This window comes from Rhinolophus ferrumequinum, chromosome 12, assembly GCF_004115265.2.
Source record: "Rhinolophus ferrumequinum isolate MPI-CBG mRhiFer1 chromosome 12, mRhiFer1_v1.p, whole genome shotgun sequence".
In the NCBI taxonomy this organism is placed as follows: domain Eukaryota; kingdom Metazoa; phylum Chordata; class Mammalia; order Chiroptera; family Rhinolophidae; genus Rhinolophus; species Rhinolophus ferrumequinum.
The window spans coordinates 74,234,001-74,257,726 of record NC_046295.1 but is presented as its reverse complement, the minus strand read 5'-3'; the positions used below and the strand labels follow the sequence as shown (position 1 = coordinate 74,257,726).

The window sequence follows — 23,726 nt, the reverse complement described above, 5'->3', positions numbered from 1 at the left end:
GGGGAGAAGGATGTATCAAACTCCTTGTCCTGTGGCCCTTGGTCAGTTTCTGTCCTAAAACCTTTTTTGTGGACGTGATGTGACCAGAACGAGAGCATCGTTCATACAGCAGCTTTCCAGCTGCCATACCAGCAAATGTTGTGAGATGCTTTACTGATTTAGTCTTTGCAAGACCGTGAGGTGAGTACCATCACCCTGGTCTTTCAGAGGAGGACATTGAGCCTCAGAGAGGCATGCGAAGGTCACATGCCACGCGGGCCATGATCTGGGCTGTGTGACAGTTCCCCCTTGGCTGTGTTATTGCGGTGAGTGGGGTATGGCATGTGGTCCAGGAAATATGATTGGGTTTATTCTCGAAAAAGAAGGGCCCCTCAGGTTTCATTTAATTACTTCTTTTGTAAGAGAACAATTTGCAAGAGACTGCAGGTGATCGATGAGTATGATTGCTGAAAGCCGGGCATGATTCTTTGACTTTTCTATTAAAGGCAAAGGGTTATGGTGTTTTTTTTTTCTATAGACAAAATGTGGGTTCTTCTCATTCTCGGATTAATTAGCTTTTCCTTTTAAGTTGCCAGCTTTCCTTTATTAGGCAAACTGAAGTCGTGTCAGGAGTAGCGTGGGGAACCATCTTTTGCTATTAGTTTGGCAGTGTTCCTCATAGCAGCATTAGCAAGGCGTATAAAATTTTTGTTTTTGCCCACTTACTCACATGGAGAATTAATATGAATACAATTTCAAGCATGACATTCCCAGAAATGAGGCCCTTGGACAATTTAGGAATACTAACTTCAGGAATAAACGTGGATAATGCGCCGTGAGGGAAGACTTGGGGTCACAGCCAGGGCCGTGCAGGTAAAATCTGATCTGCAGATAAACTGGTTATGCCGTTTCCTAATTACTGGAATGTGCCTCGTAAGCCCCAGTGTACAGAGCACCCCAGCAATTAGAAAGATTCGGGACAGAGGTGTAAACATACCGATGTCTCACCTCGTGGGCACAAAGGAGTCTTAGAATGAAGCTGGAACTTAAGAACAGCCGGAGGGAATTCAGGCCTGCCACATTCTCTATCTTTTTACACTGAAGTGCAGCCTTTGTGCAGACATTTTGGTATCTCCACATGACTCGATTTTGGAAATTTTTTCCAGTGCTGGATCAGATTAGATTGTTACAAGATGGCAGATGTGTTTTCCACATGCATTTTCGACCCTTAAATCAGGTGTGAACTCCGCAGTACTGTATTTAGTTGATAGGCCTTCTCAGAGGGCAGGTGGCCTTGATAGCTCTAGTGTTGCTGGAAATCCTTCTTCCTGACTTGTATGGGCCATGGGACTGAGTGCGGGGGGGTTCCACAAGCATGTGTCTCCATCAGTACGCGGGCCCCTGCTCTCTGTGGCTCAGGGGCTGTGCAGCCGAGGGAACCGCATTCTGGTGGGAACTCTGGTGGGAGTTCATACAGTCAGTGCCCACCCAGAGCGGGCTTTTTGTAACCCCTTGAGGTATAACCTAGAATCCTAGAAAAAGATGGAAGCCCTGGATTCAGTCCCAGCCCTGCTTGACGGGGCTACTCACCTAACCTCTCGGAACCGCAAAGCCCTCCCTCATTTCTCAAAAGAGGCTAATTGTTTTGACTCGGGAAGGTCACAGGGCTACTGGCATGCCGCAGTGTCGTGTTGTGTGTGGACATGCTCTAAAGCACCTGGGGCTTATTCCGTGCATTTGTTACTCTGGGCATCATTTTTTGAGATAGAATGGGACAGGGAAAAGAGCTGGTCTTTGGAGTCCAACTGGGTTCAAATCTGAGTCTAATATTTATTAGCTTTCAAGTATGAACACTGATGTCTTCTTCTGTAAAGTGGTTAGAGGACAGTTCCTGTGGGAAATGTGTGAAGACTAAGTGAGATACCATACGTAAAAATCTTTGTATGTACCGTGTTTCCCTGAAAATAAGACCAGGTCTTAAATTAAGTTTTGCTCCAAAAGATACATTAGGGCTTTTCAGGGGATGTCATCCTGAAAAATCATGCTGGGGCTTATTTTCTGTTTAGGGCTTATTTTCGGGGAAACACGGTAGCACAACATTGCTGTTTGGTGCATGGTGTTTTGATAATTTTAGTGCTAGCACATTCTCTGTGCACAGTTCTGTGTACTAAGATTTCTCTGGCATTTTTTCCTGCTTTGATTAATATGTGCAAGATGCATTTCAGAAGATTTAAAATGTGCATTACATGGATTTTATGTCTTAAAATTTATGCTGCAATGGAATGCCAGGAATTAAACAACTGGGAACCAAAAGCCCATGAAAAGTGAATTATGCTTCTTGATTCCTGGTGGCTGCAAAGGTGGTACTAAGCCAATAGATGGTGCTGTTATGTTAGGAAATGAGAAAGTATTGACTTCTAAAATTCATCATGTTGTTACAGGGAATGGAATATATCCAGCCGTGGCCAGTTTTTAATCTATTCTAATTAGAGTGGACTTTGTTCTTGATGCTGCAGAAAAAATGTTAAATGTTTATTGTAGGTAAAATGGTGAGGTATTGAACTAATGTGTAGGGCACTGCTCCTCCTGTTTTTTTCTGCTCTGACATTTGCCATGAGGTCCTCTCTGACTTGAGTTCAGTCCTTGGTGTACGACCAAGCAGAGGTCTTTGCTGGGAGTATGTTTCAGAACCGTTAAATGCAGTGTTCGCAGTTTCAGGTCCTTTGTTTTTGACTCCACTTCAGACAGAGTCAGGTATCTAATTCATCTTTACTTGCTCTTACATCAGAATTGGCCCTGCTACAGAAAAGTGCCTTTATACTCTCATAACCCATGCTTGATGGTCTTTTTACTTATTGGGCAGACTAAGTGGAAAGTCATTTTACGCATTAGAAGACTCTTCACTGCAGAGATCATCGAACTAGGGATTTGTTATCAGGCAGATCTGCCATTAGTAGCTGTGTGACTTTGGGTCGGTTCCTTCACCTCTCTGAACTTTGTTTTTTTCCCATCTATAAAGTGGAGATATAGCATCTTGTCCACAGAAAAATGAAGTGCGAAAGTATATGTAACAGTATTACACTTTTTTTTTTAGTAAGTCAGATTATTGTTTGCACATAGGCTCTATGGACTAGATAAATCTATACTTAATGATTAAGAAGAGATGTGTTTTATAAATTATTAAATTCTGTGGTCCTTTGTCCTTGAATGTTCTGAGGAACATGAAAACTTGGAAAAGATCTGCAAAGTGGAATAACTTGCAATTTCGGAAGTTATTTTGGCATGTGGGCCAGAGTAAAGGATGCCTTTGAACGACCTGTCAGCTCCGACTGACTGGAGCTCCCGCAGCAGGAGGGAGGAGTGTACGCCTGCGCTTGCGGAGTGAGAGCTGCTCTTTCCTCGCCAGGCCTGATGGTGGGGGAGGCTGATTAGGAGAGGCATGTTTTAAGGTAATTTTCATTCTCCCTCTTAACCCCTAAACATAGGGTTAGGTGACGCCTGTTTAAAGGAGAACAATTTTCGGTCCTGAAACCTTGTGGCATTTCATTAAAATACATTAATAAAATCAAACCTTTCACTTTTTTGGCCTGGATGTCCCGATTGTTAGTCTTTTCTTAAGAATAAGTGTTTATAGTGTGTCAGGTCAATGTGATGTTGCACTTGCAATTATAAGAAAAATCCCTGTTCAAGTGGTGTTTTAAATTATTTACTTAGAGTAAAATTTAACTCCTTTTTGACTGCACAACATTTAGAAAAGGAACTTTTTTTTTAGAAATTACTTTTGATTGAAAATGATCGATGCTTTAAAATCTATTTCTAAGCATATTAAATGGAATAATTTTTAAAAATTCATTAGGAATAAAAGATAGACTCTCTGACATTGAGGTACATTTGCTGATGAAAAGGAAGCATTCTTCCCCCTCATGAGGGGTTTAAATGTAATACTCAGTGCTTACTCAGGAGTGAAAACATCAAATTAAACTGTTTGTGCTGACAAAGGACAAATCTGGATTTCAGCAACCCATGCAAGATTGTCTGATCACTTGGCCTGCCTCTCCTGGAAGCTTTTGGCCAAGACTTATAATGAAATGCATGCATACAATTAAACCACTTCAAGTCAGTGTCTTGAGTTTTCCTGGAGCCAGGAGAGGTGCTTCACTGCTCTCTAGTGGCGGAACATGGTCCCCTGGCACCAACATTGTTTTATATTCATAAATCAGCTCTTCACACACTGGCGGCGTTGGTCTCCAGAGCCAGCACCAGCACCAGGAGACTGGGTCTTGTAGACAGGGAGGGAGTGAAAAATGATCCCGCTCCATGGAGCTGTGGAAAGCACCAGACTTTACCCAGGATGTGTGGCCAGTTGACTAACAATGAGGAAGTGTGAGTAAGCACTGTGTCAGGGGGAGCTGACACTGATGGATTAGAAAGTTCTGCGAGTTACTCTTTTATCGCTGCATACATCTTACACCTTGGCAGGCCACGGTGGCAAACGGGTCCTTGGGTGCTTACAGTGGGCCCCTCCTTAGCAGAAGGAGCAGCTTTTTTCCTGAAAAGATCTGGTTAAATTGATTTGGGGAAAAGCAGTAGAAATCCATTCCTGCTGGTTCTCAGAACTTCATGACTTTGAGAGGAGATTTTGAAGACCTCTGTTTCCATTCAAGCCGCCGATCCTGGAACTTGTTGAGAATGATGGTATACAATAGCTCTTGGGGAAGGGGGACCTTGTCGTAGAGTAATTACGATAGCCAGCTCTTACTGAGCTTTTACTGCGTGCCAGCCATTCTGCTTTACATGTGTCACCTCATTCAGGTCACCCAGCCACTGTGAGGAGATACGTCGTTCTGTCTTCATCCCTTTGTGCGGGGAGGAAGCTGGCGGGATAGGGCTGGTGCACTGTTCCAGGGCCAGCATTCATGTGCTTGATGTGATGGTGTCTTCTGGAGTCCCGTGGCAGCCTTGCAGGGCTCCGAGGGCCTCAGTGATGTGCTGGGGGAAACGCGAGCACGTGCCAGAGCCGTGTGTTCCCAGAGCCTGCGGCCGAGCGGGCACCTGGCGTGGTTTGTTGGGCAGAATGAGTGGGAAGTTGCCCTTCTGAAAGGTGCAAGGGCTTAAGAGCCACAAGGCCTAGATTTGACTCTTGGCTCTGCTTATTGGCCGTATTGCCTCAGTTTCCTTGTCTGTAAAATGGAGAAAGACCCACTCACATCACTTGAGCTCAGGATTCGAGATCTAAAAGGCCCTCAGTAAATGTTCCCTTTTGTTTTCTCTGGCCCTAGTCTGAGAGTTTGTGAGCATAGACCTTGTTAGGAAAAGCAAATTTCTACCTGTTGGCTTTCAGATCCTTCCTCGAGTTGGACTTAGAGCAGCAGGTGTTAGAAAATTATTTCAGTCTCATTGTTTCTTCAGCATGTCTGGTAATATAGTTTCTAGAATCGGGTTTAAAATTCTTTGATGAACTCTATAAAAAGAACGTTTCATTTCTTTTTTAATCCCACTGTCCTCAAGCAATATTAATAACAGTTGTTTTTAAATATATAGAGCAAGTAAAAGCAATATCTTAGTAAAATTTTTTCGATTCATTACGTATTTTGTTCTGAGTTGGATTATTCTCTCAGAGAAAGTCAGTTTCAAATTGAGTTACTAATGCTGATAAACACCTTCAGAGGTTTTAGAAAATGGAGACTAATTTCTTTCTTTTTTTTGAATGGGTCTATTTTTAAAATAAATATAGAACAGATACTTGAGTGGCCTTGCTAAACAGTGAATGGCTTCTCTTCAGTTATTTAAAACATTTAACTAAAATCCCAGTCTCCTTTGAATTTCCAAGCAAAGCAACACAAATTAACTATATGCAGATGTGTGATAATCGGGTATACTAAAATCTGAAGAAAAAGTAAGTTAAAAAGCATGCTTTTTTGGAGTAGGGTGCTAAGAAAATATAGCTACTTTCATGCTTCCTCTAATCTTGATTTTAAGATTTTGGCTTTGTTATTTACAAGGCAACACGGTGGGATGGAGGGAATGTGGGACACTTTGCATTGAGGTTGATCTGGGTGCCGATTCTCAGGTTCGCTAATCACCGGCTGGCTGTGTAATCGGGGCGGGCAGATTCCTTACTTCTGATAGTCGGTCTCCCCTTTTGTCAAATGGGACTGCTGCTACGTGCCCTGTCTGAGAGCACAGAAAACTGATGTGACTGCTTTGAAATGCCTTTTTTAAAAAAATATACGTGTGTGCGTGTGTGTGATTAAAAAATTAAAATTTATTGGGGTGACAATGGTTAGCAAAATTACCTAGGTTTCCAGTGTACAACTCTGTACTACATCATCTATATACCACATCGTGGGTTCACCACCCAGAGTCAGTTCTCCTTCCATCACCATATATTTGATCCCTTTTACCCTCTTCTATCAGCTCCCTCCCCCCTTATCCTCTGGTAACCACTAACTATTGTCTGTGTTGCTTTGAAATTTCTTAACCACATGTACTGTGTGTGCTGTCCTTTTTGTAATTTGTTGGCCACAGAGTAGACTGGACAGGTGGGATCTGGCCTGGCGCTGATAGGCTCGGAGCACTATAGGATGCTTTTACCTCTCAGGCCATCTTCAGGAAGCCCTTCTGAAGGATGCTGGCAGAGACGCGGTATATTTATTTGTTTGTGATGATTGATTGCTGTCGTTACTTGGGACTGTTGACTCATGCGTGGATTGACCTTCAGGCCCCTGTGTACAAATCTTAGGAATAAGCTTCGGGCTGCTGCTGTTACACAGCAAGACTGTGACAGTTGGTAAGGTCTTGGTCTTTCTGTTTCTCTCCCCACCCCCATCCCTCCCTAGTCATGAATCCTTGTTTTCTCCAAGCTTATATCTTAAAAAATGCCATGTAATGCATGGCCTTTGAAGAAAAATAAGAAAATATAAGTAAGCAAAAAGAAAATAGCTTATTTTCTATATCTCCTGATTGTTGGATCTTTACACTTACCTTCAGTTTTTTTTTTTTACTAATCTAAATAATGATCTTTTTATATACATAATTTGGATACTTGTTCATTATTTTCTTTAGAATAACTCTCTAGCAGTAGAATTGCTAGTTTGGAGGGTATATAAAGCTTGATGCTTTCGACTGATATTTCTAAATTGCCCGTTAGAAAATTTCTATCCATTTTTGCTTTTACAAGTATGTTAGAGTGCTCATTTCACTACAGCTTTGTCAGCACTGGGTATTTTTTCTTTTTATCTTTGCTAATCTTCTGCTCCCCTTTACCCGCCTCCCCCAACTCCGGTTCAAGCCGTTGTTTCTCAGTCTAGTTGTGTAGGACACAGCTCCCTGGCCCATGCTGGTATTATGAGCCTTGCGCTCCTCCTGGCTGAGGCAGTTGGTTGCCAGTTGGCCACTCACGACAGCTCTCACCAGCTGCTGGCCGCTCACGCTGGCCACCGGCCGCTCATGGCAGCACACGGTAGCCCACAGCAGCACACAGCAGCCCGCGACAGCTCACAGTAGCCCACGGCAGCTCATGGCAGCTCACACTGACCTCCAGCTGCTCACGGCAGCCCAGCTCCCGCTTTTCACAATCCTAGCTGTAGAGGGTGCAGCTCACTGGCTCTTGTAGGAATCGAACCGGCGACCTTGGTGTTAGGAGCACCGCGCTCCAACTGCCTGAGCCACTGGGCCAGCCTAATCTTTGCTAACTTAAAGGCAAAAAAATAGTTAATTGCAATTCATATTTCTTTAATTAATAGTACATTTGAACAGTGTTTCTAAATGTGTACAGGCCTCTCTGCCTTTTCTCTTTTTTGTAAACTGCTGTTTTCTTTCTCTGTTGGTGTAATGATGTTATTTTTCGGTGAGCTCTTTTCAGTTATTAATGCCCTGTAGCACATGTTTTTCTGAGTTTGAGGGCTTATATTTTACATTGCTTATAGGAGTTAGTCTTTTTTTTTTTTTCTTTAAAACTAGTGTCCTGCTATTAATAAGAACAGATACTTCATTTTAAAAAGATTGGCTGGAGATGTAGCGCCTTGTGGCATTTGTGCCTGGAACCCCCCCCTTCTCCTGGAGGTCAGTGTGGGTGACACACAATGTCATCTTGAAGGTCTGTGGGTGAGACAGGCCCTGACAGTCAGAGATGGGGAGCAGACCGTGTTTTCCAGGACTCGCAGGGGTATCTCTTGTAGGAGGAATTCTTTTAGTGAGCACCAAACAGGGCAGCCAGGGCGAAGTGGTGCCCGCCAGGCTGGCTGCAGTGGTGGGGAGTGCAGAGCAGTTCCTGGCCCCCGGGTAAGAGAGCGGGCTGAGCTGTGTATCCTTCCCCCACCCCTGTCTCTTCCCACAGCCTGGCTGCTGGATGCTTTGGGAGTGGGCGTGGTTGAGCAGTGTGTGAAGGTGGCGTGGGTGAGCTGGGGCACGTCATTGGGTAACTAGGTAGTGTCACAGTCCTATCTCCTAAACGCTGGTCACTGAATGGTACCTGGTTTTTCTGTTTTAAAGAGCTTTGTTCTGGAAGCCCAACTGGATGCTCAGTAACTGTGGGTGGGCTGAGAAAGGCAGCCTTGGTGGGGGTTGCTAAGGAGCAGCTACATGGAAACTACTGATGAGACAGAGAGAGCTTTGATACTAAAATGCAGAAATCCAAGGAGGGCATTTCACTCCTATGGCATCCCAGAGGTTTGGACCAGTCTATGACGTATAATAGGACATGGTTTTGTGGGTTAAAGCCTTTTTTTCTTTTTGAAAACTGAACTTGCTTTACATTTGAGTTCATCTTGTATTCATGACAGTATGGTAAGTTAGTCACTATGTGTTCTTTTACACTTTATCAAGGCATTTACTACTGTCATCACTCCTAGAGGGCCAGCTCAGAGTCTCCCCATGCCTCCACTTGGACATTTATACTCAAATCAGCCCAGCTTAGTTGAACAAATTCTATCTAGTGCTCCTTGTGTACCAGAGACCGCAGGCATGCTGATGCAGTTTGAAAGGATGGGCAAGTTGCAGAGATGAGAGTGATAAACTCTCGTGGGCGTGTGGTGGTCAAGGAAGGCTTCTGGGAAGAGGTAATCTCTCAGCTGGGGTTTGCAGGGTGACCAGGAGCTTGGTGGGCTCTCAGGGGGGCAAATGGACGACTGTGTGCCAAGGTGGGAGAGGCTTGAAATGGTATCAGCATTTAGGGAATTGTTGTCAGTTTAGTGCTGGTGGAGTGTCAAGTGTGTGTGTTGGGGAAGAGGAGGGGCTAAGACCTGGTCACAGGAGATCATCATGTCTGCTGTGAACTATGGGGCGTGCAGAACTTTCTGTATGAGAGCGGGGCTTAGGGTCACACCTGAGACAGGATTCCTGCCCTGTGCTTGTTTGTTCTGTAATCCTAAACAAGCTTTATTACTTCAATGGGTTGCTATCACTAAATGGCATATGATGTGTGGCACATAGTAGGTGCTCAACGAAATGCTGTTTCTTCCCTCTGGCTGCCTTCTCCCTACTGTAAGTTCTTTGAGGGCAGGCCTCACACCCCTTGCTCCTAGAGCTCATCCTGCGTTGGTGGAAAGCATATCCCTGTGATACTTGTTTCTTTCACCTAACATGCCTGCTGTGTGAAGCACAGGCCCCTGTACCATGTACAGTGTCCCCTGGCTTTTCTGTTCATTTATTCCTTAATGGGAAACCAGATCATCTGACTGATTATCCAGGATGACCTTGTCTTTGGAACAGAAAATCAGGGTAAATGCTCCTTCAAAGGATTTTTGCCTTGAATTGTGGTATGAAAGTGCCAGGTTAGATAGGTGGATGCTGAAGGAATGGATTGTTTCGGGACATTCTGGGGGAAGTGGGATGTATTTAAACACAGCTGCTATACTAGTGTGGCATCTGTCTGATGATTTATTGTATTACACATAGTTTAAAGTGGCGTTGAAACAAAATCTGGGAAACTTGAATGAAGTTATTGAATACTGGTCTCCTTGAGTTTATCATCTTTTTTCTTTTTAATGGCCAGCTTCTTGTTCCTTTCCCCAGTTGCATTGCCTTGAAATGATGTGAGAAGTTGCATCTGGTTCTCTTGCCACATTGGGCAATTTACAGTCATTTGAAATTCTAACTTCAGTTTTCTAAATAGCAGACACACAATTAGAGTTTCCTGGAAACCTGTTGACAGTCAGTTGTCCTAGCACTTTCATGTATTTCTGAAAAGGGGGCGCCAAAGTCCTCCTTTCCTAAAAAGCTGGGAGCAGGAGCTAATTGTGAAGTGATTTAGAAATTGTTTTCATTGTTGAATTTCCCTTTATTTTCAAGTTTATTTGGAGTCCGCTTATCTTTGATCTCAGGGGAAGCAGAATTGGGCAGGTTAGCAAGCTCTGGCTTTCCAGAAGACTGTGCACGTGCGTGTGTGCGTGCGTGCGTGCGTGCGTTGGGCGTGGTATAGATAGGGAAGCAGAAATACAATGTGATAAGAACCCATGTCCCATGTTTACCTCTCCTATGCCTTCCAGCTCTTTAAAAAAAAAAAATCACTGTCTCTGATAATGTGAGAAGCATCCCCACTTTTTGTTGTAAGAGTGTAGATGTAGTATGTAATTTCCACTTACAGAAATTTTGTCTGCAGCGTTGTTTCTAAGCAGGAAAAAAAGTTTTTGATGAAGGAAGAATTATTATATTGGGAGGGAGATATTTTTCATTTCTTAAAATGTTGGATGGAGCTAAGCAGAAGGAAATATATGTGCCCAGGAAAAATGAGAGCAAAACTAATGTATTTACTGTGAAACTGCCAAAGAAAGGATGGCCAAGAGGAAAGACAGGGTCAGCATAGTTTAAGGAAAAATGCCTTTAAGCTTGCGTTTCCCTTTCACAGTAATTGACTCCAGCTTTCCACGTTGTTAGCTCTTAGGTAAATACCTGCCCTCCCCGTCCTTTTTTAATGTTTATTTCGGGCTTCTGGTGCATTTACCCCTGGGCTCTTCACAGAGATATTCTTGGACTGGGTTGGAAGGAGGCAAGCCTGCTGTTGGGTGCTCTACAAGAGCATTTTGTATCTGGAAGTATTTTTTTCTGAGATTTCCTTATTTGCAATTTCCTTGTTTCTTCACAACAGTTGTACTTTTGTTTTCCATACAAAACCGGCTTGTTTTTCACTGCTAAGTCTGAGACTGGTTCTCACCTGTGCCTTAAAACAGACACTTGGGTTACTTTCACCCACTGCTGCCTGAATCTCAGTAAACGTGTGACTCACAAAATATTGGTGGACTTTGACTCTATTTCCAGATTTTCAAGGGCATGTTTACTATGAAAGTAAGAGGTTTGGTTGTGGTGCATTTGCTCTTGCATATATGTTAGTTTCATGTGGTGCTCCAGTTTAATATCTGTTTAATTTCTATGTCCTTTCCAAATGGCTTTTAATATCCCTTTAGATAACTCCCCGTTTTTTAAGGAGAAAAAATTCTGAGAGGGGAAAATGGGGTTGCCTTTTGCTCCCAAAGCCTAAATGAATAGTCATTGCTTGTAATGCCGGGCTACACTTGACGCTTCCTACTGCTTTAGCTGTGATGTATCTGGTGCTGGGAAGGTAATGATCCTGAACCGCAGCAATATCCCGTAACAGGAGTATCTGTCATATTCATTGGGATTACCATGTTCATTGATTTGTGTCTGTAAATCTGCTGTTTCTACCCTTTAAATTTGATCTATAATTGGACCTCCTTAAATGGTTCAGATAAGGTAGTCTGTATTTTCTCAACGCAGCGTTGCTGTCAGCTTCTCCTTTTTCATTATACATTCAGCAGACTTGATAAAATCAGCAGGACACCTCATTTGAAACTGTTTAATCGCTGCCTTTTTCCTTTGCTAAACCATTGAGGTGGTCAAGCGATGTACACAAATCATTTTAAATAGAAAATATGGTTTTCTCCGTGACCCAGCTAAATAGATAGTGTTATGCAAAACAAGTTAAAAAGTAATAAATGCCAAAAAAATCTTCTAATTGGAGTAAAAAATTGTGGGCAACTCTATCTTCTCCCCAAAAGTAGAATATCCTGAAATATTGCCAGGCCCCTGTAAAGACAAGATGATGGTTTTCTAAAGATTCTCCGAACAAAGCTAGTTTAATTTAAAATTTCAAATAGTGCTGAACTGCCTTTTACATCCATTCACAGGGAGCCCATACTTATTTGTAATGCCTTTACTTTACATCCCACTTTCGTAGAGAGAAATTTGCTATCTGTTAATATCTATGCAGCATAACCTTTCAGCCATTTGCTATTGTGATAATAAATTTTTGTTTCTTTGTCTGTCATTTTGTCTACTCAGCTGTTACTCTTCAAAGTACAAACTAAAAATAATAGCTCCAAATAAATGCCACATAATAAAGTGTTTTACAGTTGTAGCTGGAATAACCTGGTGGCTGCAGCTTGCAGTCCTATTACCATTGCTAGTGCTGTAGTTTCTTCCCGGTGTGTCAAGGTGACTCTACCAGGGCCAGCTCATTAAAACAGTCTATTCTTTCTAACTGGCTTGGTATTTAGCGCTATACCCAGCAGCCTGCCAAGGCGCAATTGTGGAGCACAAGATTTACAGCATAGGATATGTGAAATTATGTGGCATTCACTTTTTTGAAAAAATACAAATTCTCCATAACCTCATTTTTGTGCTTCAGCACATTATTGGGAATAATTTACAATTACTTCTGTCTGTAGTAGAAGTAGGGCCAGTTGCATGTGTACCCAAGATAGTGATACATGTGACTCCAGGCTTTTGAAGAGCGGTGTTTCCCTGGTTTATGTGGCCCTACAGGATTAATATTTACACTGTACTTGAATGTGACATCGGGCATGTTTTGCCATTTTTGCTGCCCCGAGGTAATCTTGAGAAGCTAGGAGTTGGTAAATACACTTAAAATGTATCTTTTTCTTACAGGTTCTGGCTCCTTGGCAGCAATGGCTGTGTTTGAAGATAAATTTAGGCCAGATATGGAGGTATGTAAGTCCCCGCAGTGTTATTCCTTCAAATATTTTTCCAGTTGTGTGCAAATTGATTGCCGATGCCTCCAAAGCTTGTGCAGCACTGTTGTTGGTTGTAATGCTCTTTGGCACAGATACTACGTTTGCGGAGAAGACCGGTTGCTGGGGAAAGCTTCATTTTGGAGTGGCCCTGCCGTGCCCTCCCTCGGGCTTGAGGAGCCAGCACTGTTCAGGTCTTTGCTCTGGCTTCTGGGCTGTCTCGGAAACTTCTTGGCTGTAAATGCTGCTGCATTGTGGAATGTTTTCATGTGCACTAAGCTTTCTGTGCCACGATATCTCAAAATGACAGGGGTTTTTTTTGGTTGTTGTTGTTTTCTCACTAAGAATTGAGAAATGATGTATGTCTTTGCATGTCACACAGTCCTGGCCTGAAAATGGGGGCAATTTTAAAAATCCCTGTAGCTTGTTGTGCATCTGGCAGCAGAAGATGGGGACAAGATTGTGTGTGTTGTGGACTGTTCTCAGTGTGAGGGATCTAGTATCTCCAATACATTTATAAAGACATTCTTTTCTTATCTTTTCTTTGGTGGTGGGAGAGGGAAATGGGTATCTTCTGAATGACATTCCACCTAAGTCTGCTTTATAACAGATGTTCTCCCGATTAAGCAGCCCCGTACCCCCAAAATCTCCAAGAACAAGCCCACAGGCCTTCCATTGTCACTTTCATAGGAGTGGTTAGTATGCTTGGATACTTCATGGCACCACATTATTCCTCCACTGTGCTTTATTCTCGCCGCTCAACCAGCTTGTGGGCACACACGTCCTTCAGGCAGCCTTCAGCATCTGCCCTTGGTTTGTTGATAGATGTTAATGTTTTGACAGGGAGTATCAACTTGTTTTCAATCATTAGTGGGCTGTTTATGAGTGGCTTACTCTATTTCTTAACATGTAGGTTTCTGCTGTTTCTGCCTTCTCAGTATTGTTGTGTTTAGATTCTAAAGGATGTCTCCGGGAATTACTGTTTGACAATGCTTTATGCCTAATCATCCTTAGAGAGCATTGCGTATTTAAAAATTTTTGTTCTTCCACCAGCTCATTGTCATTGGAGCTCTGAAGCTCCCTCTGCCCTTTAGGTTTGGGCCAAGTGCCATATGAGCCAGAGAATGAGGGTTGTGGATGCTGCTCAGCCAGGGCAGGGCGCTCCTGCCAGAAGCTACTGCGCCCTTGGTACGTGAGGATAGCACGCAAAGTGACCTAATGGCCGATGGCTGGATTTCTTCCCTTTCTTGGACATCTGTAGGAATAAAAGCACCTGACTAAAGATAGGATTTAGCTAAGTGTTTTATACTAAAACAATAGTGTCTTGCTCCAATTAAGAATAGTAAACAGGTCCAAGTATCAACTATAAATGAGATTAGGATTGTGTTCTCATTTCTCAATGTGAAAATTTATTCCCATATCAGCATTATTTTCTGTTTGGGGTTCTTAAATACAGAGATAAAAGAAGATATACTAGGTCACTTAAAATGAAAAAGAAGAATAAAGGTCTTCCAGTCTTGTAACTAAAGGAGAGGACTTGCTAAGGCTCCACGCCCCCCGCTACCCCCCCCCCCCATTAGAACTAATGAAGGAGAAAGATGTAGTTTTCGTTTAGAAAGTGGCCTCAGTAATGTCAGGCCCTCCTTTAAACCACATTAATCTTTTCATATTTTCTTGAAAGCTTTGTCTATTTCCAATTGATTGGGACCTCCATATGTTTAAGAAAAATGAGAATTGCTGAAAAAGTTGAAAGTATGGGGTATATTAGAAGTGACTTAACACTCTGCTAAAGTAATTTGACATTATTTAGAGTTTGGATTTGAAATGATTCAAAGGCCATGAGTTTGATATTGAGGTGATTTGAGGAAGTAAAGGGAAATATGATCATCCCTTCAATAACACTTCTAATATTACCAATCTGAAGACTGTGTTCCTTAGATCAATTTTATCAGTAACTTGGAGAACTTAATGTTTTGTATTAGCTGTGAGACCTTAAAACAGGTTGACCAAATTCCCATTTCAGATTGGTTACTTAAATTTACAATTTCATGTGACTTTTTATATTCACTGAAGTTACTGAAACTTGAAGCTGACTATCAGCAAAAATCACTTTATGAAGGTGAAGGTAGCACCTGCTTTTCCAGTGACGTGAGTTTAAAAGCAAATAGCAGGCAAATAATAGTACAACAACTGTCAGCAGATAATGCTTTAAAAATCTAAAGGCATGTTAATAGATTCTAAAAAAAATATTATTGTGAAGACCAACTGCTGGTCACCTTGCTTTCTTCTGTGAGGAGGAAACTGACGTGCTTTCAGTGGAAGGCTCAGACTACTTAGCAGCTTTGGGAGACGCTGTTGTGGTGACTGTCTTTGTTGTAAAAGAGAATTCAGCCCAGGTGTCATTTCTGGTTTGCATTTGCATAGAAATCTTGGAAACGTTTTGGTTTCAAATCTCCAAACTTTTTATTTTCCATCTCTACAGGAGGCTGTTTTTCTGGCGCAGGCAACCCTCCACAGCTTTTCTTTCTTGTCTGTTTTGAGACTGCAGGGTTGGATGACTAAGTCTGCTTATTTCCTTTCGGCAGGGGAGAGGATTCTGGACATGCCTCAAACAGAAATCCAGGAGAGAGAGCATTTCTGCCTCTCAGATCTTGCCTGGGTTGCCAGGACAGTGACGGCTGCCCCCTTCACAAAGGATTGCTTTGGGAGGGGGCCTTTTTAGGTTATCATAATTACGAATTGTTTGCCACACAGTCATTTGTGGGACAGACTCAGGAAACAAACTCTTGGCTTCATTATGAAAGCTAACACGTTGGAGGAAGCCCATACTTTTTATTTTTTTATTTAACTACAAACCTGTGTCTTGGACAGTGCAGGGCCTACACTGTAGTATTGATGGAATAGAAGTCCCTCCCTCCTTTAAACCTTTAACGTTTTCTCATTGGCTTTAGCTGCACTGTCCAGTACGGTAGCAACCAACCACAAGTGGCTAGTCAGAATTGAGAGGTGCTATAAGTAGAAAACACCAGATTTCAAAGACTTAGTACAAAATAAAAAAATAAAAACTCAATATTTATACTGATTACGTGTTAAGTATGATACTAGATTATGTTGGGTTAAATGAAAATATTAAACTTAATTTTGCCTATTTTTACTTTTTTAAATGTAGCTACTAGAAAATTTAAAGCTATATATGTGGTTCACATATTTCTGTTGAACAGGGCTAGTCTAGCATCGTTTCTTGAGCTTGGCATTTGTGCACCACATGTAAAATTAATGCCATATCCGGGTAGCGCCTGTAGAGTTTTGAAATTTTTCTTTTATTTATTTATTTTTTTATAAAGATTTTTTTTTTTTAATTGGGGAAGGGGAACAGGACTTTATTGGAGAACAGTGTGTACTTCTAGGACTTTTTCCAAATCAAGTTGTCGTTTCAGTCTTAGTTGTGGAGGGCGCAGCTCAGCTCCAGGTCCAGTTGCCATTGTGGGGGCACAGCCCACCATCCCTTGCGGGAGTCAAACCCACAACCTTGTGGTTGAGAGCCCACTGGCCCATGTGGGACTCGAACCGGCAGCCTTCGGCATTAGGAGCATGGAGCTCCAACCGCCTGAGCCACCGGGCCGGCCTGAAATTTTTCTTTTAAATGAACTCAGTTTTATAAATAGAGGTATCATTTACATATACTAAAGTGCACAGTTTGCTACCGTGTTTCCCCAAAAATAAGACCTAGCCGGACAGTCAGCTCTAATGTGTCTTTTGGAGCAAAAATTAATATAAGACCCGGTCTTATTTTACTATAATATAAGACTGGGTATAATATATGTTATGATATGGTGTGATATGATATAATTATAATATAATATAAAATAAAATACCTGGTCTTATTTTTCTATAAGACTGGGTCTTATATAATATAATACCCGGTCTTATTTTACTATATAATACAATGTTGTATTTATATAGTAAAATAAGGGTATAATATAATATAAGGCCGTGTCTTACATTAATTTTTGCTCCAAAAGACGCTTTTCCCCCGATTTGCCATTGAGAGAGGGCGATCCTTGAGGGCAGGAGCCATGAAATCATCTCTTTGTTAGCTCCTGATGTTCAATACGTGTTTGTTTAGTTGAGACAGGATAACCCTGAGCTAAAGTAAAGTCTGAGTCATCAAAAACTACCTGGGAAATGGAGGGGACTCTCTCTTCTTCCCATCTGGAAAGTGCTGATTTTTTTTTTTAGATAATAGAGGAAGATAACTAGTGTACTTTTCAAATAATATACACTGTTGGAGTAGAGTCAGCGAAGCAAACACACCATAAAGCACACAGGCAAAACGAAGATGGGGCAAAGGGCACATGCTCATTGGAAAATTACAGGCCAAAAAGCAGAACAGTGAAACCCAGTTGGGATTCAGAAATGCCTAAGACGGGCCTCTGCCGTTCCCAGTTATCTGAGCCAGTGACTTGCCCCAGGTAAAAGCCCGGGTTCAAAGTATCAGAGAAACTGCCCCCCAACCATGTGAGTTTAGGACACATTAAAAATCCTCCCCCACTTGTCGGCCTGACACTGACTTGAGTGGTCTGTCTTACAATTTTCATTTTCTTGTTACTCTCCTTGCTGTGAGCCTGGAATTTCTCTGAGGGCAGGAACTGTGTGTATTCATTTCTGTTTCTTTATACCTAGTGTGGTAACTGGTACATAGTCGGTATTCAACCAGTATTTGTTGAATGAGTGAGTGCATTGAAAGGTGTCAAAAGCGACTTGGTAGTTCCCAATTTGATAACTTCACCTTTAGTATCCCTAATACTTAGCAGCCACAGAAATGAAGGCATAAAAAATTGCATTACTTACTGGTGATAAATCTCATGCTTTATTTTTTATCAGCAAAGGTGCTTATTTGGACATTGCGTGTATGTATCAGCAGTAGTGGATTTTAAAATGTGTGAGTTGACCTAATGACAAGGAATCACTTACAGGGTTTTTTTCCTGATGATAAATTGTATGGAGGCATTCCCCCAGATTTTTTTTTATTTTTATTATTCTGTTAAGGCTGGTATAGAAAGGAAGCCCCCGATCCTGGCTATGACCCCCAGGCCAGCTGGGCAGGAAACTACTGATACCCACACTGTGGCCTTGTGAGTTCGTGTTCCTGTTAAGTATAAGGAATTTGATCGTAGCACCTGGAATATGGTTTTAGCTTCATAGGGGTATTGCTGAAGTTGCTGAAATAAGAACAGATTTTATTTTAAGGTGGGAGGGAATGAAGGCAATGCATCAGATAACTTAGGTTACTTTTCCTTCCATCCCGTTTCTTTGTAAGAAGGAATGTTTTCATTTGGCCCAGTGAGAAATTTAAACTCTTAAAGATTATAATTCATTAAAATGGGTAGAAGATTAATATTTAGTCTGTCAAGATCAATACTGTTCCCTCTTTGCACTAATTGTCAGAATTGCGTGCGAGGGCCGCTGAAGGGTAGTGGTGTGCGGTGGGACCCCACATCACAGGGACAGGATTCAAAGGCAAACTGCCCTGCACCCTCTGGTATCGACTTGCAAATTAGCATCTGGAATCTAATTAAACAAGCTTAATGAAAGTAGCAGCTGAATGCTGCTGGAAAAGACAATCCGCTACCCCCCACCCCCCATACATATTCTGTACTATTGAAGTTGGTCACCAAACACATCATGTGAGCCCAGTTAAAAAAAATTAGCATTTATTTGAAGAATAGAAACTGTTTTTCATTCTGTTATGCATTTGGCATGCTCTGGCGTCCCATGAGAGCCATGCCACAGCAGATAGTGCACAATATTTATAAATCCATGACAAGCAATAATAGCAACTTGAAAAATTCTTTTGCTAGAATCTCAAGTTGAGAGCTGCCAAAAGCTGAGAGGATCAGATCTGCAGTGGCAGCTGCTGTGCCCTACAGTTAGAATTCTAGACTTTGAAGATGCTCAACTTAAAGAAACGAAGACTGCAGGCTTAGCCAATTTTTGCAGGTTTCTAGAGCTCTGGCTCTCTGCCTTTTGAAGATGAGTTGCTGAAGCTTCTACCACTGCCTGAGGCACGCTAACACCAGCAGGATCTTTTTCCCCCTAGTCTTAGTGTATCTTCAGTTTTAAGTAGCACATGCTTAGTCAGTGCCAACTGTTATGGTCCTTTCTCTGGTTGCAATACCGAGGGATGAGCTCTTACCCTATACCCTTCAGAGAGAAGCTACGAAGATAGATGGTGACGTATACAAGTGCCACTTCAGCTGTCTGATTTATGGAGTCATATTTCATCACTCGGCAAGTGCTGGCCTCTGGAGAAGCCCTTATAGATTGCTAAAGATGTGAGCTGCTATCGCCCTAAAGGCTTGTGGTTACCCCACAAACGTAATGCCAAACACCTAGCTACTGAGGAAACAGAATTAATCTGTCATTGCAGGCAGCTATAGATCTACTTTAAATAATGAAAGAGTTGATAACCAATATGGTGTCCTGACAGCAAATCTTAGAAGTGACTTTCATTTTCTTTTTAAGTCCAATAATAGAAAGACACTGAAGTTACAGATTACCTTGTGCTTTGCAGATAGACAGTAGTGTAAGAGATCGGAATTACTTTGATTAAAAAAAAAGAATCTGTTCAGTTTGGCACATCGGCTGGTCCCCAAGGGAAAGACAGAGCATGAGTTCAGTGTAGTCAGATGGAAAGGGGCGTGGGAGTTCAGGAGCTAGAGGACTGGGCTTGTGAGTGTGTTTCCACTGGACTCACAGCACGACTCTGGGCGAGCCACAACCCACGACTGTCCTTCTCGCAGATGGGGATCCAGAGACCTGGCTGCAGGCTGCTGTCAGGGTTAGGTGTGGTCTGTAAAACACCTCATATGGTGGCTCACACAAAATTGGCTCTAAAATATGGCAGCTGCTTCTGTTTTCTATTCGATAGTAGGATACAAACATCACATGTAGCACGCTTATTTATACTTGTGTCAGGCTTGGTGATTTATAGTGTAATATAGATAGATACGATTCTTCTTTCCCATCTGAAAGCTTAAAGTTAGAGACAGATCTATGTAGTGGTCATAATGACAGTGGAAGAAGCCGGTTTAACACATAATACAGGCCGTGGAACGATACGCGTTTTTGTTATGGGGGAAGGTATTGAAAACACAGCAGTCGTAATAGCTGATGCTTGTTGATGAGTGCTTCCGCTGTGTCAGGTTCTTTCCTCACAGCCTCTTCTGCAGCCTCTCATTTACATTTCAGCAGTCGTGTGAGGTCTGTACTTTGTGATCCCCATTTTTGTAGAGAAAAAAATGAAGCTACAGGGAGGTCAGATACCTTGCCCGAGGTCACACAGCTAGTCAGTGATGGAGTCATGGTTTGAACTCTGGTCAGTGTAACTTTCGAGCCCTCTGATGGACTTCATCAGTGTGCTGCCCAGATTCTTCGCTAGGCCTGTAATTCTTTGACGGCGGAATGGGGAAGACATCTTATTCCAGGTGAGCAGAGGTGTGGGCTGCCTGGTCTCTTCCTTTTCTCGGATGAGGTCTTGTACATATGGCAGGTAGCCAGCGAGACGAGTATCACAGGAGGTGTGTAAACCTCTTTGGTGAGCTCAGTGACCGAAGGAACCAGGAATAGGACGGTGCAAGGAAGTTAGAAATACAGAGATACTGGGTAACATAAATAAGGGGTTTGGCTGTGCAAGATGCGGTTTTCTTCTCTTTGAATTCTAGATTTGTTTTCATCTTTTAACTGTTCTCCACCCCAAATATCCTGGCTTTTTATTTTCCCCAAAGTTTTCAAATATTCTTTACAAGAGAGCTGATTTTCTCTGTATAGCTAATGTTCAGATGGCATAGCCTTCCTCAAATTTAGTAATGAGACCAGGAAGTCTTATATGTTGGTGAATGGCATTTGTCCATTTGAGGCAAATCATGAATAACTTGAACGAAAAGAAAAATAAAATAAGCAAGACTATCATGTTTGAATAATGAGGTGCTCTTTTTTTCCCAACTGCCAAAACTTTTTAATCTTTGTCAACAATTGCTCTGTCCGCGTCTTATTTAAGTTGCATCTGTGCGACTCTGAGCTCAGGAGCCCTGACAAGCAGCATACGAATTCTGTATTCATTAGTGATCTTGATCCAAATGCCTCTGTCCCTGCCACGGGGGCTCAGGTGTGGAAGCTGCTGGCTAATCCCACCAGCTGACATTCAGAGGTTTAATGACTCCATGGGAAGGTGACCACTTGCTGGGAGGTTTGCCGAAGGAACCCACACAGCAGACAATGGAGATCAAGGGAGACGATCAGTGTTTTGCTGAAGCACCTTCCTGTGCAACTTGAACCCTGTTGGCATCAAACGGAGTTTTAAGTCAATGCAAAATTTAAAAAAAATCTGACCTCCGATAGCCATCCCACCAGTGATTTTCCTGTCTGTATTGATATTGATGATGTTTAAGACCGTTTTTCGTGTAGCACTTTAATAGGTGTCAGTTTAATGAGCTGAACTTGATTCACTTTTCCAGATTTTTAGATTTTAAGGTTATGTTTGGTTGCTACATCTGTTGCGGTGTCTTGTATGCCTGGGAAAAAATACATAGTTAAAGCCAAAATTCATTCTTATTAAATGCTTTTAAGGATTTATGCTGACATCTTTGTTTATTGTGCTCTGTAGCTTTAAAAAAGTTACTGTTAGTTAGAATGTGAATTCTTTGATTGACTTGTGACATGTCACCAGATGTTTTGAACTTTTTTTCGGTCTTCTAGTCTAAAAATGTTGGATGCCTTACTATTTTAATAACAGCTTCATTGAGATGTAATTTACACCCATATAATTCACCTACATTAAGTGTACAGTTCAGTGGTGTTTAGTACATTCAGAGTTGTACAACTATCATCACAATCGATTTTAAAACATTTTTATCACCCTCAAAAGAAACTCCATACCCATTAGCAGTTACTCCCCATTTACTTCCGACCCTCCCAGCCCTAGGCAACAACTGACCCACCGCTGTCTCTATGGACTTGCCTGCTCTGGACGTTTTCATTTGGTAGGAATCATACAATATGTAGTCCTTTGTGACTGGCTTCTTTTATTTATAATATTTTCTTAATATTTCATCCATGTTGTAGCATGTACCGGTACTTCATTTCTTTTTCATGGTTAGATAGTACTCCATTGTATGGACATACCACATTTTATTTATTCATTCATTAGCTGATGGACATTTGGATTGTTTCCACGTTTTGGCTATTGCAAGTAATGCTGTTGTGAACATTTGTGTACAAGTCTTTGTACGGAAATAGATTGTCATTTTTCTTGGTATATACCTAGGAGCGGAATTGGCTGGGTCTTATGGTAACTGTTTAACTTTTTGAGGAACTGCCAGACTGTTTTCCACAGTGGCTGGGTCACTAGCAGTGTATAAATACTCTAATTTCTAATCCTCACCGACACTTGTTATCTGTCTTTTTGATTGTAGCCATCCTGGTGAGTGTGAATTGATATCTCATTGTGGTTCTGATGGATTCCTTATTGGTTAAGAGCTAATGCAGCTATGGGGATATTTAGATGGAGCTGTTGGAACACTTGACACCCTTCTTTACACACTAGATTTGGACAGTAATTGGGTTGGTTGTGCATTTGTTTAAATATTGAAAGGTCCTTTTTAGATGTTCTTCCTGAGGCTGTTTCTGTTGTTCGCTTTTGGTCCTAATTCTTGCTTATTGGCTTTCCTTAAGACCTGTTAGACATAGTAAATTGTGTATTTTTAGATAAATATATTAATTTTCCCCAATATTTTTATCTCTGATTGTATATAATGTGAAGCATAAAATTTTAGAGATGTCAGAACCTAAAGATACAAGTTCTATGGCCTTGATTAAAATTATTCTTAGTAGTGTTTTCCAGTGGCATTAAACAGTTAATTTTTGAAATGAACAGATACTGAAAGTTGGCATATGGTGCCGTGGGTGATTTGGAGAATTACCATTAGACCTTTAGATTAGATAGCAGTGAGAAGACACTGCTGATGGTTAAGACTTCTCACCAGCATCAGGTATTTTGAGTTGTCCTCTTAAAAAGTGAGCTTGTTTTCCTAAATTTGATCCTTGGTAGGCCAACTTTGGAAAGGCAGAAAGGGACTTCTTGAGTTAGGGTTACTCCCTGGGATCTTGCTAATGTTTTCATTTTGTGGTTTATAGGGCAGATGGAAGTTTTCTTTGGTTTTTCACCTAGTTCAAGAGCAAGACTTTGCTCCTACCACACAGAGTTTGGAGTGTCACATGTAATTGCTTCTCTGCCTTTGATTCTCTAGGGTTCCTTAGTCTTCCTTGACTTAGAAATGGCCCCGACATGTCCGTTCCTCTGGATAAGTCGGTGTCGTCCTCATCTCTGTGTCTCTGGAGCCCCATTTAATGGCTGTGGCAGGTTAGCGTTTCCACCCTTTCCATTGTATTCTGCCTCTGATAAAAGTTGAAATTCAAAGTGGGATTTTCAGGGAAGGAGTGGAGGAAATTTTAGAAAATAAGTTTTTCCCCCATTTAGCCTTGGGAAGGAAAAGGGTTTAGTTACATGGGAGGAGGCCGAGAAGGAAAGGTATAGTTTAACCACCTTTTCCAGTGAGCTGGGAATGGATTCCTCTGGCGGCCTGGACTCTGGAATTCAAGATTCAACAGATCTTAGTGACCTTTTTACAAAAGTGACCTTGTATACAATTTGAAGGTCTCTATTTCCAGTTCTTTGAGAATTAATGAAAGTACTACAAATGG

General features: G+C 41.8%; 1 protein-coding gene across 1 annotated transcript in view; it reads left to right on the top strand.

Annotated features, from left to right (window-relative positions):
• The window catches only part of PSMB7 (proteasome 20S subunit beta 7), a 56,371-nt gene that overhangs the window by 15,425 nt on the left and 17,220 nt on the right, over positions 1 to 23,726 (top strand). Inside the window, exon 6 of the mRNA XM_033122482.1 lies at positions 12,883 to 12,941. Coding sequence (XP_032978373.1) covers positions 12,883 to 12,941 — 59 coding nt within the window. The remainder of the gene's footprint in view (positions 1 to 12,882; positions 12,942 to 23,726) is intronic.